The 18,228-nt window shown below is 39.8% G+C and overlaps 1 protein-coding gene across 1 annotated transcript in view; it reads right to left on the reverse strand.

Annotated features, from left to right (window-relative positions):
• Positions 1–18,228, reverse strand: part of npy8ar (neuropeptide Y receptor Y8a) — a 67,816-nt gene that overhangs the window by 5,503 nt on the left and 44,085 nt on the right. Inside the window, exons 3-4 of the mRNA XM_014018205.1 lie at positions 4,027–4,659; positions 1,109–1,350 (exon numbers count right to left, since the gene is read on the reverse strand). Coding sequence (XP_013873659.1) covers positions 1,109–1,350; positions 4,027–4,335 — 551 coding nt within the window. The 5' untranslated portion in view covers positions 4,336–4,659. The remainder of the gene's footprint in view (positions 1–1,108; positions 1,351–4,026; positions 4,660–18,228) is intronic.

Below are 18,228 nucleotides of genomic sequence, written 5' to 3' on the forward strand. Positions count from 1 at the left end.
AGGAGAGTTGGCAGGCCAGTTGAGCCCAGTAATACCATGGTCAGTAAACCATTTACCAGTGGTTTTGGCACTGTGAGCAGGTACCAGGTCGTGCTGAAAAATGAAATCTTCATCTCCATAAAGCTTTTCAGCAGATGGAAGCACGAAGTGCTCCAAAGTCTGATAGCTAGCTGCACTGACCCTGGCCTTGATAAAACACAATGGACCAACACCAGCAGCTGACATGGTACCCCAGATCATCACTGACTGTGGGTACTTGACACTGGACTTCAGGCATTTTGGTTAATTTGTTGATTCAGATGATTAGGTTAATAAGTCGTTTAGAGAACCTTTTCATGATATGCTAATTTTTTGAGATGGGGATTTTTGGTTTTTCTTTACTTTTTTGCCAAAATTATCAATATTAAAACAATAAAAGGCTTGAACTACTTCAGTTGGTGTGCAATGAATCTAAAATATATGAAAGTTTAATGTTTATCAGTACATTACAGAAAATAATGAACTTTATCACAATATGCTAATTTTTTGAGAAGGACCTGAATATCTGTCTCAAACTTAACCCTCTTGCTGTCCCAAAATGACGCACAATGCCTCTGTTGAAGCCTTGTGGCAAGTCTAAAAGAAAAGCTATGAAAAAGAGAAAAAAAATAGAAAATCTTTTACATTAGTCTCCCCTTCCTCCTTTCTTGTTATTTTTGTAATTTTTTTCATTCTCATGCTTGTCTTTAACTTGTAGGACCCAATTGGGGAAGAAACAGATCGGAATCACAGGTTTAGACTGTAAAAAAAGTGAAATTTCAGAAATGAGTTTGTCTGAAAACAATTGCTGAATTTTTTAAAGTGAGACAGACATAAAAATAACAGTAAAAACTTCCCCAGTGTTGTTTTAGTTCCTATAGGCACAAGTGAGTATGTGCACAAAAGGTTGCTATTTCATAATTTCCAAAAAAGATGTTTCTCCTGTCTGCACTGATCCATCAACATCAGTTCTTCTAATTTTTTTTGTAAATATCAGTTCTTCTCCCCAAAAACCCAGTTAAAAACATGAGGCATCAGCTCAACAGAAAATTCCCTTTTTTATTTTAATTTGCCAAGTCATGTGACTCACCTGAACGGGTTGGCAGGCAGGCTGATGTTCTGGAAGGGGTCGTTGGTGAGAATGTTGAAGGAGAGGAAGGGCAGGGAGATGAAGCAGGCGACCAGCCACGTGAGCCCCACAGCCAGGTAAGAGTGGCCAGCAGCGGGGGACCAACCGGTGGGATGGAGGATCAGCTGGTGACGCTCCAGAGCGATGAGCACCAAGGAGAAGATAGACACTGTCACAGACATGCACTGAACAAATGGAGTCACCTGGATGGGCAAAAAAACAAACAAGCATACTTCAGATTTTCATGTGAATCCCAGTGTAACTTTCCCATGTTTAGGCTCCAAGTTAGCTTCGCTGCAAAAACTCTAACATTTATTTCATCATCTGAATTCTCCAAGGAGGCAATTTGTTATTGTCAGTTTTCATCCTGGCTCTTGTTGCAAGAGTGTGTTCGTGTGCAGCAATTTATTTAATGAGAAATAGTCATCCCACACTTTGTTAAACTGCAGCACGTTACCAACTAAAGGGACATCTCTAGCCTCATTATCCCATCCTGAAACTCTGGCTCACAGACAGACTCAGGGCAAAAAAGTGGTTTCAGCAATTAAATGATTTCCTGTGTTCAGACTTTTAAAGTTTTCCATCTCACCAGTTTGATTGATTTAGTGAGCAGGGAGAACTAATGTTTATCCAATCTGTGCCCTAGGCTAACATGGGCCAACATCCAAATAGGAGAGTTGCAACCCTCCCAAAAAATGATATTGTAATTAGTTTCAGCTTGTTTTTCTCCCAGAACCACCCGGAGGCATGATTGCTGAATGACAAATAAAAGAACACAATTTTTATATTGTTCTATATTGCATATCCAGCATCTCCAAAGTGTGTCATTTATCCAGGGATGTATTATTATTATTTTTATTTCAGAGGTGTAAAATCTACATTTAAAGGTAAATAAAAAAAAATGATGGGGAGGGTTTGAGTGGTATTTGGAGATGATTGCTTACATGTAAATTTAACCAAAAGCAGGAAGACTAATTTGCTGTCACTTAGGACATGCTTGAAACATTTGTCTAAACTTTGCCTCTGTGTATGTGCAAATGAGATCTGTAACCTCAGTGGGAATTGCCTGCTTAAATAAATAAATAAATAAATAAATAAATAAATCTAAGGTTCCCTTTACATTGAATGACAACACTGGTGTAGGATTAAAAAAATGGCCATAACATGGATGGTCTTTGCAGGGTCATTGCAAGAGTTTCCGGTGCATTTTAAACATGCCATAAGCTCAGCATTGTTCATGATGGGTTCATGATATTTTTGAGTGTGCACAAAACGTTGGTAGTGATGTCACGGTAGTTTATTATTGTGCTGCAAGTATACTGGATTCGTGGGTGGAGTGTGGTGGCATTGTATCGACGAGACCCACACACAGTGGCCATAGCTTGGTTGTTGAGAATTGGAAGTGTTGTTTGTTCAAAATTAAGCCAAGAACTCAGATTGACAGCTGGCAAGATTTAATTGGACACTCATAATTATGGTTTCACATTCAGTTTTGCAGTCTGTCTCTTTCGCTCTTTGAGGGTAGCAAAAGTAATACTTAGTCTCTAGTTGTATTCATGGCAGTAGTAGAACACAACGTTACACTCTTCAACTGACATCGTCTTCACAAATAGGCATGTTTTTATAACCTTGGTATCGTTCATGGCCTCCTTCACAATGCGCAATGCTTATTTCTCGCAGGTTTATTAACTTTAAAATTTAAATGCAACCTCCATCAGACTAAAGTGTGAACAGCAGTGGTGGGCACCAGCCCGCTAAAGCGCAACTCCGCTAATTGCGGACATAAATATTTTGCTTGCAGTCTTACTAATTTTTATAATTCATAAGCGGATTTGCACTTTCTAAAATTAAAATGCAGTACTGCTACTAACTAATTATCTACCAGTCATGATTATCTTGAACAGCGGAAGGGATGGCTGTCAATGAATCACAACACAGTTGATCTATCCAACAACACTCCTCTCAGATAAACACACTTATTGGGAAGGTATACATCCTTGATAACTGTTGCTTTCGGTCACAGTTCTGATTTCCCACAATGCTTTGTGTCTGCTTACGTAGCAGGAAGGCAACAGCAAAAACAGTAAACGTTTGTAATCCATACTAAAATTTTGTATGTATTTATTTATTTATTTTACTTTACAATCAGAGCTCCTTTAAAAAAAAGTTTAAACGCTGGAGCTCAATACTTGACGTAATTGGTCGAAGCAATCGGCCAACAGGGTTTGAGACGGAGAAATGATTTAAAGCTGTTATGCTGAAGACTGACATCTAGTGGTCAACTGGTGCAACTACATGTAAAACTTTAAAATCAAAGCTCTTATTTTGAAGGGAAAATAGTTTCCTGTTCTCCGTGCTTTCGTTTCCCGTCACAAGTCAAATCCGTCATGTACCCAGAATGCATCGCTTCAATTTTCCAATAAACAGTTTTAAAATTACTTTATTGATGCTTCTTTAATGAAAAATCTACAACAAACAAAAGAAAAAGACAAAGAAGCAGCCGAACTAGCAATCCTCAACAACTTTTTAAAGAATCAGCCGAACTAGCAATCCTCAACAACTTTTTAAAGAATCAGCCGAACTAGCAATCCTCAACAACTTTTTAAAGAATCAGCCGAACCTCCGAGGGGAGGTTCTGGATAACAAAACATATGGTACCACCTATGTGACGGAATTACACATATGCCGTACATGAAGACATATATCCCTGCGTGATGACATCACTTGTTTAAAGTTGGACAGCTCTATTCAACAAACGGCTCATCAAGATCCGGATTCCTTCAAAGAGCCATTTATCCCATCTCTACTATACATTTCAGAATGTGTGCATCGATTGTGAAGTTGTGCAATCTGAGCCAAATAAAATACGACCCACTGACCTTACACAGGGCCTCCCCTAGCACCCAGCGGTCCATCAGCGTGTAGATGACCGTAACCGGGAGACACACCACGCACATCAGGATATCTGAGCACGACAGGTTGGCGATGAGGATGTTGGTGACGTTGCGCAGCTCCTGTTGCCTGGTGATGATGAATACCAGGCCTGCATTGCCCAGCAACCCAATTGCTATGACAGCGCTGTATGCCACTATCAGGAAAGTGGCTCCGCCTACTGATGGTGGACACTGAGACGTATCCGCCCAGTGGGAGCCCTCCCAGGCACCGAGGATGGCGCTGTCGTTGGACATAGCAGGGAGGGGTAGGAGTTGGGTGGGGGAGATGTTAGGGGTTCAACAGGACCGGAGCCCTGAGGCTGCTGCTGAACTTCTCCCAGGAGACCGGAAGTGTGTGAGATCAGAGCAGAAATGACAGGATGAGGGACAGAGAGGAGGAGCAGGAACACGGTGATGGAGAACGCAGGTCGTGAGCAGGGTTCAGTGATGTGTTGTGAAGAATTTCAAGCGCAAACTGTGAGATTGTGTCTGATGGGTGCAGCAATTCATTTCTAGAAGTTGTCCTGTTTTTTCTTCTCCGCTGGCATCCCAGTAGATCGGTTCAGCATCAGCATTTCTCTGCAAAGGACAGAAAACAGAATGATGAAGGAGGCTCTCGACTGACAGTGAGGCGGTTTGAGGTGAACTAAGGTAAAAGTGGAGCTGTGCAGGCGAATGACTGAATATATTAGCTCATGCTGTGCTCCTTCTCATGTTCAACCTCTTTTCTTTTTCACTCCACAGAACTGCTCTCCAGCCCCCCACAGACACTCATTAACATACTGTATTGTTGATTTAATGGCACATTATGCAGTCTAGCTCACCAGGGATACGTTCTGTTTGTTGACGAGGCAAGAAAAACGTCCACGGTATGTTCGCCTGTTTAAACATCACAGTGTTGGCCTTTTTAAAGAAGTTCTGAAAGAACTCCTCAGAGACTGCTCACTTCAAAGCTGCTGAACATTCACACAGTCTGTTGGACAGAGAGCAACATGAAAGTGGAAGGCAAGAAAGACCAAAGACAAACGAGGGCAAAAAAGAAACCCTCCAACACTCAAATGTCATGCTGTTTCTATCTTTTACAAGTCTGTCTGCAGACAACTACTGTGATCAGTTGTACATCATGTGGTTTGAAGCACTAAAACACACTGACTGCGACAATGTTGTACAGTAAATATGTTCAAGTGAAGTTTCAGAATCTACACTTTACACAACCTGTGAAAGTTGGGATAAATAAAAACTAAGGACACCAATCCAAATCTTCTGAACAGTTCCACCCAATGAAGGATAGGAACTGAGTTACTGACAGTAAAGAGCTGTTTGTAGTTTTTTTTTTAATTCCTCATGACAACTTTTATTTTACTCCTTATCTACAGAGACAATCACATCTTCACTTTTTCATGAAAAACAGGCAGCACGATAGAGTACAGTAGGGGGGGACGCTTAAAAAACACATGGTTCCACCCACGTGAACCTGATGACATAACTTGTTCAAAATCGAACGGTTCTGTGAAACAAACGGCTCCTCAAGATCAAGATTCAAAGAGCCATTTATCCCATTTCTAAGTTGGACATCACCACAATGAGGACACTAAACAACACAACTATAAAATATGGTGATGGTAGCATCTTGATGATGATCTTTTCATTCTACATGGTGTGGTGCGGCTGCATGACGTTAAGGAAAGAAATTAATAAGGAGGAATACCTCCAATTTATTAAATTTCACCTCAAACCAACTAGCCTTCACGACAAACGTCTGTAATGGTCTTCCTAAAAGGTTTCACCTAAACCATACAGAATATCCGTAGACTATGCCTAAACCACCTGGTCTGTGCCTGGAAGCCAGCCAATTTCACCAACTCTGCCAAAAATAAAATTGTCCCATATTCAGACAAAACTGTACCTTTTTGATGGCTACACAAAAGTGTGTAATCAAGGTGCTTCTTGCAAAAGGACATTTACCTATTTTTACCATTATGTAGAAGTCTGACCCTGCAGTGAGTTTGAGGAAACACAACAAATTCAAACTTTATTTCATTTATATATCAACAATTTCTCTGAAACACAGATGTAATACTCTTGTGAATACAGAATGGAATATATTTTTACAACACTTTCTCAAAATGCAGGGGTGGGTGAATGTTGCTGGGAGGCCAGAGGAGATCAGTAGTGGAGCACTGACAATTGATCCCAGGAAAACACTCAGTTATGAACTGAGATCTTCCTGTTGTTTTTTCTAACTATCCACCGGAGCCCAGTTTCAGAAAGCAGGATAAGTGGAAATCCTGCGTATCACAGAGTCGGGTAAGTTGATTCAGAGTGTCGTGGAAATCTTTATTTTACCTTGACAGAAACACGAGGTCCAAAAATAAAAAGTACTCTGTGAATGGTCAACAAGATTTATTGCAATTGCAAGACACACATCATGTCACACAGGGAGTGGTACAGAATATGTGCACTGAGGCAGTTTCAGATACACTCATTTATACAGCAAACAGACAAAATCTGGGCCAAGGAGAGAATGATGTTTGATAAACAGCAACAAGAATGATTATTTCAAAACATATATTGTCCTGATCTTAAAACGCTTTGTCCGAGAGAAAACAGAAAATAAAGAGTAAAATCATAAAACATGATGACTTTTAAAGTAAGCAAAAGAGGTCACTGACTCTTATCCTGAGAAGAAATGTAGGACTTTAAAGGATAATTTATTTTTCCAAGACAAAGAGCATCTGCGTTGACCCAGGGTTTGTTAAGCCTGCTTTCTGAAACGAGGCCCAGTAAGTTCCAACAGTGCTGTTCAGTTTTTATTTCTGTATTATATGCTGGCTCTGTAGAAAGCACTCAGATCATGCAACCACTGTATTTGCCTTGAGTTATTGTTATAGATTAGAAGCTCAAGCAGAAAGATTTTTAAGCTGCATGCCTGCAGATGTCTGTCTGCATTATTCTATACATCTCATTGGTAAACACAACAGGACACAATTCTTTTTTGTGTTTAAACAAGTTCTCGAAAAGTGTTTCACACTCTTGGTTTCTGCTCAAAGATCCAGTATTGTCATCTCTCACATTAAAACCTGCCTTAGTTATATGCTGCTTTTTTAAAATCTTGGCTGAAAGTTAATTATATATTTTTATCAGATAAAAACGGCTTTGATTCTTCAGTTATGAGGGATCTTGTTACCCTAAACAAAAGACAGTAATGAAATGAATCTATACTTGTTCACTTCTGCAGGTTCCACCCTTTTAGTACAGACAGAGCAAAAGCTGATTTCCATACAAAGTGAATTTTTTTCGGAGGCCAATGAAAAAATAAAAAGGTGTCTGTTGCAGATGGTTCTGCTTGTTTTCAATTTTTAAATCCATTTTTTTTCCCTTTTCCATTGCACTGACATTTTTCTCCTTCCTACTATTGCTTTTCTTATTTCTTGGGACCGTCAGAGGGAAAAAAAAAACACCCAAGAGAAATGGTCCATTAAAAATGTAATTTGGTACTTATGCAGATCAGCAAAGAGTGCGTACATGATTCATTTTACATGAAACTAGTTTGTCTAATCGGAGGTGCGGTGGCTAGGGGTCGGCGATACTAGGAATTTTGGTATCAATCCCATACCAAGTGCACACATGGCTAGTATCGCTGGTAGCAATGTCAGTACGATTACTTGTCATGTTCATCCCATAATTCTGTGATTTTGCCTTTGATTAGTCAATTATTATAAAACACAGGACAAAGTAAAAAAAGTTTTGTATTAATTAACTGCAGCAATTTAAACAGTGTAATGAGCTTGTCATTGGAAGGTCGCTGGTTCGACTCCCTGGTCTGACCAGCCTACTCTGGGCACGTAACACCTCAGCTGCTCCTTGGACGCCTTAAAAATAGCATCCCACTGCTCCCCATGTGTGATGGATAAAATTCAGAGAATTAATTTCCCCACCAGGGAATCAATAAAGTATATACAGCACATACAGTATAAATAACAATGTCAGTACACAATAAAAAGTACTTTTCATTGCATACGGGCACGAGGAAGAGGAAGGATTTCAGCTAATGACCAACTTCAAATGATTTGGAGATGCTGTACTACTTTATTTTTCACTTTATGTGTGAAAAACACAGTCCATCCATCCATCCATCCATCCATCCATCCATCCATCCATCCATCCATCCATCCATCCATCCATCCATCCATCCATGCATCCATCCAACCACTTAATCCAGTAAAAATAAAGTCATTAATGTAAATAAAGTGTAAGCAAAAGTATTGATTTCATCACACTAGTATTGATCTGATACGATGCTCATCTTAATGTTGATACTAATTAATACTTAGATCAATATGCCCACCCCTGGTGATGGCATCCTGAGAAGAGAGATAACATTGACACAGTTGCTGAATTGTCTGACAGTCACTAAAGGTCATAAATCACCCCATGAAAGCAACATGCAGCATTAATAGGTTGACAGAGTTTGGTATGGGTCACAGTATGGATTTGCTTGTGATTGTATTATTTTGCCTGGTATATAAAATGTATGGATGCCACAGTGACCTAATATTGTAACTAATGTATACTGTATGTTGAAACCCTATATATGATGAAGTTCATCCAAAACAGACTATACTGAGGAGGGATTTTGTATTGTGTGCTAAGTATTAAAGAACCAGGCCATCCTGGGCACACCCTACTGTCACCATGGCCTGAACTGCCAACTCTGTTTTGAATTTATTCTGATATTAGAATCATTCCAATGACCTTTCAGTAGTTTCATTTTATTTCACAGTCCGGCATGCAAGCCTTCATCTCCAATGAGACAAGCATCTACAACTTTGGTGAGCTGATGAATTGTACCTAATTAAGGCATTACACCCAAAAGGTTTGCAGAACAATCCTGGTTAAACAAGCTGAGGCAACTTTGATATAATTCTTCTGACTTGCAGTAAAAATAAAAATTCCTAATAACCATAATAAACAATCTGACCAAGACCTTAGCACTCTCCAAATTGACAAAAACTTATCGATTTTAACCTGGGTCTCTTGTCAATTAATTAATAGAAGAAAATTATTTCCTTTAGGAAAAATAAATATTTTCATTCTATAAAGGTTTTAACATCAAGACCTTATATTAACTTAGACGTATAACATCAAGTCTACAATAACTTCCACCTTTAACTCTTTTATAAACTTATTGCTTCATCTTTCATGTTGTTAATTTTACCGTTTCTCTTCATGATTTAATGAAACTGATTCTTGCTATATTTTTGTAATAAATTACCATAAAAAAACAAAGCTGGTTCCTCATCTTTGGGTATTTTGGCCTGAGACAAGAATTCCCTGCTTGTCATAGTATGATCACTCACACTTTGGTAAATATGAGTCTGATTAAAAAGGGTGAATAAATATTGGTCAGTGACTGACCTGGTGCCCCAGCTTGGTAAAAGTGTAGTGCAGGACAGAAATAATTATCATCACTCTTTCTGTTTCTCTCCTAACAATTCGCTACAAACGTGAACACCTCTCTTTAGGTTTCTTCTCCAACACTTATTTGTGACACACATTCCCTTTGATGTCGACTGACTTTTCACACTGAGTGAACTGTTTCACCAAAATGCAGTTTATTAACAACCACCCTCTCTGGTGCATTTGCAGCATCTCCTCCTGCGGACACTATGTTCATCCACTGATTGTTACATCCACCAAACCAATGCTTGCATAAGCATAAACACACACACGTGCACATGGAAACAATCAGTTGATGAAGCCACCCCTTTTCCTGCCATCTTTCATATCTGCTGAGCTGCGTCTGCCTCTCCAGCCCTGAATTTTCATTTTCTTCTGACAGTCGTTATGGGCTTTGAGAAATTGAGCTGCCAAGGAATGAGACACACTGACAGGTGTTACTGCACCTCCGCGCTGACTCGCATCCACCCGCTTGTGAAAACACTCACCAAAGATGGTGCTATCTATTGCTATGTCTCTCATGCACAAAGTATGTGCCTAAAATGTACATTTCGTTAAGATGTTTGTTTACTTATATGAGTTGACTTTTGCAGGCTTGAAGAACAAAAACACCACTGACAAGTGGAGTCTTATTTCTTTGAATCTACAAATATGATAGAGACATTATATCTCAACAATGTGCAATGCACCCCCTTTTTTTCATAGATGTGATTTAATCACAAAGGAATGATTTGGTCACATCAAAAGTTACATCAAAATAATAGCTGAGGCAGCAAGCATGAATTGGGTTGCCTTCAAAAGTTAATCAATTTATTCACCCATTATTTTCTGAGAATTTCATGTAAATCTGTTCAGTGATTCATGCAATGTTTTTGCTAACACAGGGAAACACACAAAACTGCATACACAGTCAATTACAAGATTACTGGGCTAGTGTTTGCCGAAAATTGTGGTTGACAAACTGAATTTCAGATATACATTTATTTTATCAATCGTAATCATTTACTTTAAGCAGTAAGAGAATTAACAAGTCCTTTTTTTACTTTTAGTAGTCATGTCTAGAAATTACCCTTTATTTGCTATGACATCATATCCAAGGTGTGACCAGGTTTTCTGTAAAAATTGTACAAAAAAACTTGATTCGGGACCATTTCCTCAGCCTTTGAAATGTAACGGACCACATCTGAGTTATGTGTGGTAAACTTTACATGTCTGTAAATAAATATTCAAACCAGAGAATCAAATTACACATAATTTGGTCTCTCATTTTGAAAATGATCTTTGAAAACTTTGCCTTGTATTTTATTTATTTATTTATTTATTTATTTATGGCAGGTAAGACATGATTTGTTTTTCTGTTATAGCCGGCAAAAAAGACTAGTGAAAATATAACAAAATATAACAGCAATCACATTTTTTTCTAATTTTATCCAATTAAATGTAAAGGATAAGATTTTAAAAACAAACAATTATTCATGAAAAAGTTGTTTTAAAAAAAGAAAGTCAGAGATGACATTGTTGATGAATTAGTTACATAAATATAACAAAAACTCTGCTCTAGCTTACATAAAACAGGCAAACATGTCTACCAAATAAGTCAGTTTAAGGCTGCGTCACACTGCAAGATTTTAAAATATGAGCATAAAAAATCATGGATGTACCAGGTTTGGTCCTACAGTGTGTGATGTACAGCCACACGGCAAGAGACAACACACCACACACAAAAAGAAATTTCATTCATGAACATTCAGATGTCAGATATTAAATCACGCGAGACTTCCTGAAATCACGCGAGAATTCATATATCCGAGGAAAAATCTCACGTGACCTTCAGAGAGACGTGAGTTCAGAGTAAATAAACTTTTGCAACAAGGAAGAAACAATGTTGATCGTTTGTGGACTATTTTTACCAGAGGAAAAACAATTCCATAGGACTTTTAACATCCAGCAGACTTTCTGGTGAGTCGTGACAGTTTTTTTGTCTTCTGTATTTTGTAAACCCCTCCGTGTTTACGTCACTTCGCTTTCTGATTGGCTACATGTCTCATTCAACAGTCTGAGAGCTCGGTTGAACACTACACACACTGTGATATCGGGCCAAAAAAATCAAACATGTTGAATATGCCCGATTTGAGGTCGGCGTGGGCCTGACGTCCTTCCGAGCCGACTAGATCACTCTTAACTCACCACCCACGGCGGGAATATTTGCTATGATTATCTTTAGAGTCATCACGATAATCTGGACTTCGTTAAGATTGTCGGAAGGGCAAAAATCAGCATGATTATCTTTCCGTGTGACGCAGGCCTTAGTTGAGCATTTTGCTGTTGCCATCCCAGGATTTCCAGCAAGATGAAATCTGCCAGAGGAGGTTCTGTGAACGTCAAACTGAGAATAAATGCAATCTGGTGTATAGATTTTGTGCATGTTATATGAATAATGCTCTTTGCAGAAAAAAATCAGAGAAAGGCAGAAAGGAGCTCTCTTTTGGAAGAGCAGACATTGTTTTAGTAAACTGATGCTGGCCCTTTTGTAGACTAAACTAGACTAAATACTCCATCTTACAATTTATCAGGGTGCAAGCAACGGGTCCAGGAGAGAAACCTAGACATTCCTCTCCCCAACAACACCCCCAGCTCCTCCTGCGGGATCCCAAGGTGTTCCCAAAACAGAGAGGATTTATAATCCTTCCTGCAAGTTTTGTGTCTGCCTTGGGGTTTCTTTCTAGTGGGACGTGCACAAAAACCCTCTGAAGGGAGGCATCCAGGAGGCATCCTAATGAGATTCCCAAATCATAAATTGATTTCTTTTGATGTGAAGGAGACATGGCTGGACTCCCAGCTCCTTGTGAATTATGGAGCTCTTCACTCTATTTATAAAGCTAAACCCAGCTACCCTACAAAGGAAGCTCTTTGGTCATGATCTATAGGTGAGTGTTAGAAAATAGACAGATTAGACAGATCAGTAAATCAAGATTTTTCCCTCTTCATTAATGCAGCAAGGCTCCAATTAATCAGTCCATCTCCTAATCTATTTTACGGTCCAATAGATGACATGTTAATGACTTTAGTTTAGCTCAGTGGGAGAGAAACATTAAAAATTTTCAGACCATAGGAAACCAGTTCACAGCCTCATAACTGTTGTTTTTGTTATGAATAAGAAGATTATCGTGGTTAAACTCAAACTTTACAGAAAATGTGCCATGATGTCAAACATCATAACGGTACATCATTCACTCTGGATTTACACTAGATATGACTCCACTCCGCTCCACTGCGCTGCGCAGGGCGCAGCCATTCGTTTGCACACCAATTTATACAGCCTCCACTCCGCTCAGGTGCGACACACACAGGAGGGAGCGTGTGCAGGAAGGAGATTGCACAGTAAATCCCGTGATGATTACAGCAACAAGGCTGCTGGCCCTGATGGTGTTCCTCCAAGAGTGCTGAAAGATGGTGCCACCCAGCTTTGGGGAGTTCTGCAGCGTGTCTTTAATATGAGCCTGAGTCTGCAGAGAGTACCAGCAATATGGAAGACATCTTGCATCGTTCCAGTCCCAAAAACAACACGACCCAGTAACAACGAGGACTACAGGCCAGTGGCCCTGACATCACATATCATGAAGACCATGGAGAGGCTCGTTCTGGAACCACTACGCCCCATTGTTCAGCCACACCTGGATCCCCTTCAGTTTTGCCTAGCAACAGAGGACGCCATGATCTATCTACTAAACAGAGTCTATTCCCACCTGGACAAGGCAGCCAGCACTGTGAGAGTCAGGTTCTTTGACTTCTCCAGTACCTTCAACACATTCCAGCCTACTCTCCTGGGGGACAAGTTGAGAGGGATGCAAGTGGATGCCACCCTTGTGTCCTGGATCATGGACTACCTGACTGGCAGACCACAATATGTAAGATTACAGAACTGTGTGTCTGACAGACTGGTCAGCAACATCAGAGCCCCACAAGGAATGGTCCTCTCTCCATTCCTCTTCACACTCTACATCACGGACTTCAACTACTGCACAGAGACCTGCCATCTTCAGAAGTTTTCTGATGACTCAGCAGTAGTTGGATGTGTCAGTGGCAGTGATGAGGACTAGTACAGAGTGACGGTGAAAGAACTTTGTCCCCTGCTGCGAGCAGAACCACCTACAGCTCAATGTGACAAAGACTAAGGAGCTGGTGGTGGACCTGAGGAGCAACAAGACACCAGTGACCCCTGTGTCCATCGGAGGGGTCAGCGTGGACATAGTGGAAGACTATAAATATTTGGGGGTACATATTGATAACAAACTGGACTGGGTCAAAAACACAGACGCAATCTACAGAAAGGGCCAAAGTCGTCTCTACTTTCCGAGACATCTGAGGTCCTTCAACATCTCCTGGATGATGCTCAGGATCTTTTATGAGTCTGTGGTGGCGAGTGCCATCCTCTATGCTGTTGCATGCTGGGGCAGCAGACTGAAGGGGGCTGATGCCAACAGACTCAACAAGCTGACCTGACAGGTAGGAGATGTTGTGGGAGTAGAGCTGGACTCTCTGACTGCAGTGTCTGAGAGGAGGATGCTGGCAAAGCTGCAGGGAATCATGGACAACAGTTATCACCCTCTCTACGACACTGTTAGGTGTCACAGAAGCACATTTAGTGCAAGACTCATTGCACCTAAATGCACCACTGAGCACCACAGGAGGTCGTTCCTACCGGTGGCATTCAAACTCTAACTCCGCCGGAAACGTGAAACCGTAAGTCATCTGTCACTTTAATACACCTGTGCAATTTATTTATCTACAACACCGAATCTAACATGTGCCATATCACTATCATCACCTATTCTTATATCATAATGATATCTGATGGGACCTCTGCATCAGTCATACTGTTTTTAGCTTCAGAGTTTATCACTGTTGTTATTTCCACTTACACTGTTGTTATTTCTATTTTAACTGACGTTAAAGAATGCTCATTGTTCTCTTTGTTCATCTGGTTCTCTAGAGTTTTTAGTACTTTTTTTTCCTTTTGTGCTCAAATATTTCTTCCTCTATACTTTATCTCCAATGCTTACTTGAATGGCGGCAGCTGTAGTTATTGCAATTTCCCCCCGGGGATCATTATAGTATTCTGATTCTGATAAATGTGGAATTCAGAGCAAAAAAATAATCAATTCTGTGAAAGATGAACTACAAACACAACTGAAAACATTGATATAAAAGCTTTTGATATCTATGGTTGAAACTGTATTGCTGTCGCTTTTTGAAACTTCTGATTTCAAAATAAAATCCACGTGTATCGTGCGTGTACACATTGCATGCTCCATCTTCTCAAACAGAACGATACACTCTGACAGCATTTGTGTAGAAATATTCATTATTAAAATAGCTGGGATTTCAACAAAATTAGTGTGCCTTACGGTGTCTTATTTTGAAAATATGAATGTTGTGCTTGTTCCCTTTTCTGTTGGTGAAACATGATTTTTGTAGATCGAGTCCGGAGTGGCGCCGGTGTTCGGCACAAATAGGACCGGATCTAATTTTGGTGGACCACCGTCCGCTCACCGCCACTCTGCGCCACCGCGTGGAGCCAGCGTAAACACTCTTAATGATTGTTATGGCTGTGTATTTGCTGTGGAGGTCAGACCACAGCACAGCAGAACTGCAATAAAGGTCAGTCGTTCTGCTTTTGCATCCCATTTAAAGCTGCAGCTGGGCATTCTGGGAAAACAGAGGACTCAGTCTGAAAATTTGAACAAGCACACCTTTACAGGTCCCTCCCACTTGCTCTCTGCTGCACTACTTCCTACCTCCACAGCCCCCCTCCCCTACAGTAGAGCCTGTCTGGAGTGTAATATGTCTCACAATGGGAGCATGCAAACACAGCAAGATCCGAGTGAGCACATCAACATTTGAGCGAGCACGCAAGTGCGTGGATCTGTTTACTTGTGAATTTTACTTTTGAGACTTTCACACGTGTAGTGCTGCATTCAAGGCTGGTTGGTGAAAAGCTAGGAAACTTGAACTTTACCACATTTACTGTGTTACTGGGAAAAATGCATTTCTGACTTATAGCTCATAAAGCCTTAAATATATTAAAACACATACACTTAAGTTGACATCACTGGGTTCCAGGAATGTAACATTTAAAATGAGTAGGTTGGAAAGTTATCAGAGCAAATAAATATCTTGTTTCTTGCACGCTCAAATCTTGATGTACTTGCTCAAGTGCCATTTAGTGACTAGAAGTACTAACGATAGAACAGAACATTTAGTATTTACTATTTACTATGTAAAGCTCAGAACAAAGCATTAAACATTTAATTTAATAATCATTCAAGCAGTCTGCCTTCATTTGCTTTGGTGATATTGTGGCTTTTAGTTCTTATAATTATGCTCATCACATCAGTTTTAGCTCCTGCTTCTGAGTATGTTTTTTAAAGCTCAATAGAGCCTCTTAAATGACAAATGGGGATGTGAGTGGTCCAGACATAAAGTACGAACCACTTAACTTGCTTGGCCAATCAACAGTATATCGATTGGTCGAACAAGTTGAATGCTCTTCCAGCATCCACACTATTAAAAGTGCCTTTGAATCCCAAAGTAGTAGCTACTTAACTGTTGCCAATGTCTCCCTAGACATGCTCTTCTTTGAAAGTGCTCAGCACAGAGAAGATTGATCTGTAGAACGAGTCTGTATGTTGCATGATTTTTAAAAAGGTTTTCTTTGAAGCATCACAGCAAAAACACAATCTTTTCAAACAGATGATGTCATAAATCCACCTTTAATCTGATTAACAAGAACATCCTCTCCTTGTGTTTTGCACCAAGCGAGCAAACTGAGAATACTCCATGCCTTGTTTCTTGTTTATTTGTGTTGCAGAATTACAGCGTCACATACAGGCCTGGCATAGCACCTTTTTTTTCAGCATTTCTGTGTGAATGAATTGTGTGTGTTTGACTGGCTTTAAAAGTGTCTGTTTTACACAACTGTCAGATTCCAGACGCAAAGTAAAGGAAAAACTGGCCATTGCTGTCCGAGCATTTTACAACATAAACAAACACACTCACAAACTTCTGACCAGTCACATAAAGTTCAGCCTAGGCCTTGTGACAAGAAGGGGTGGAGGCACGAGGCTAACAAAATTATAGTTTTTGTCATGTAACTATGTCAATGAAGGCAAATTTTACGAGTTCAGATGGAGCATGCAGAAGCCTTTCAGGAGGCACAAGAGGGAGAAACCATAACATAGCTTCTAAAAACACAAGGCTTGACTGTATAGAACAAACAGAGGAACACAGATCTCAAATCACAAACACCTGATGAAGAGATGGATAGTAACTTGTGAGTGTAAGCAGGGCATAAACAAAACTGAGAGACATAAAACTACACATGGAAAAAAACCTGACACAGAGAAACACTGAAAACAGGGAGGGAAATAAACACAACAATCACAAAAACATCAAGAAGAAAAAAATACAACTAAAACAAACAGATCCTGACATGGTCCATTTTGCTGTGACAAACAAATCTACTCAAAATATTTGCAAGTACCAAACCTTTCCTGAACACAACATTTGAAAAATACAAACAATAACACAGACAATGACGTGACATTTCTAAGTGATTGCTGCTTACTCATTCTTTTAAGAAATGTCTAAATTACTGAAGAAATTAATTCAATAATTAAAAAGCAATAAGGACTGATTGAACTTATCGAATCAACTTAATGGGGAGGTGATAAACACTACCGGAAGTAACAGTGCATAAAGTGTTTCATGAAATTCCAAGGTTGAAGTTGCCTTTTCAGCTAAAATCAAATAAATGACATGAACTTGTAAAGACATGCAGACGAGTGGGGGAGGGGTGCCCTGCACTCTGTCACTTGTCCTCATCATGACAACGTTGCCCTTTGGTATTTCAGTACTTTTCTTTTTGTATGTGCCTTTAGTTGACCTCAACGTGCCGCTGCTGCGACTCTGACGCAATCTCTTACTATAAAATATATAAATAAGTGAAAATGATGAAAAAATTGGTCTTCTTTGTTGAGATTCTGCATCACGAGAGGACATGCTGACGTTCGTGGTAAGACAAATTGTGTCACTTCCTGTTTTGCTGCTGGTAGCTCGTACTCGAGGAATCTTTGATTTACTGGTTTATCTAACTTTTACACAGTTTACACAGTACAAAAACACCCTTGATACAGTTGCTTTTTTTTAATGTTGGATTGTGATAAGAGATTTTTTTCTTTCTACACTTTTTTGTTTTATTGGTGTATTTTGGATCTGCTAACACTAGTGTTAGTTTAACATGGCTACTGCTTCTCTCCTGGCTTCTTCATTTGCTCCATATGTCTTCATTTGATCCAAAATTCTGCTGCTAGGGTTCTAACGAGAAAGAGAGATCCTATTTCTCCAGTTTTAGCTTCTCTCCATTGGCTCCCTGTCAAATTCAGAATATATTTTAAAATCTTACTTCTAAGATGCAAAGCCGCAAACCCAGAGACAGATAGGTGCCCATCCTCAGCCTGGTTCTGTTGGAGGTTTCCTCCCTTTAAAATGGAGTTTTTCTTTTCCACTTTTACCAACGTGCTGCTCAGGATGTGAGAATGTGATGAGGTGATTCAATGCAATCTGCTGACTTTCTTGGATTGATTATTTTATGTACCGTGCCCAGAGGGCGACAATAATATATATATA

The sequence above is a fragment of the Austrofundulus limnaeus genome, unplaced genomic scaffold (assembly GCF_001266775.1).
Source record: "Austrofundulus limnaeus strain Quisiro unplaced genomic scaffold, Austrofundulus_limnaeus-1.0 Scaffold186, whole genome shotgun sequence".
Classification (NCBI taxonomy): Eukaryota; Metazoa; Chordata; class Actinopteri; order Cyprinodontiformes; family Rivulidae; genus Austrofundulus; species Austrofundulus limnaeus.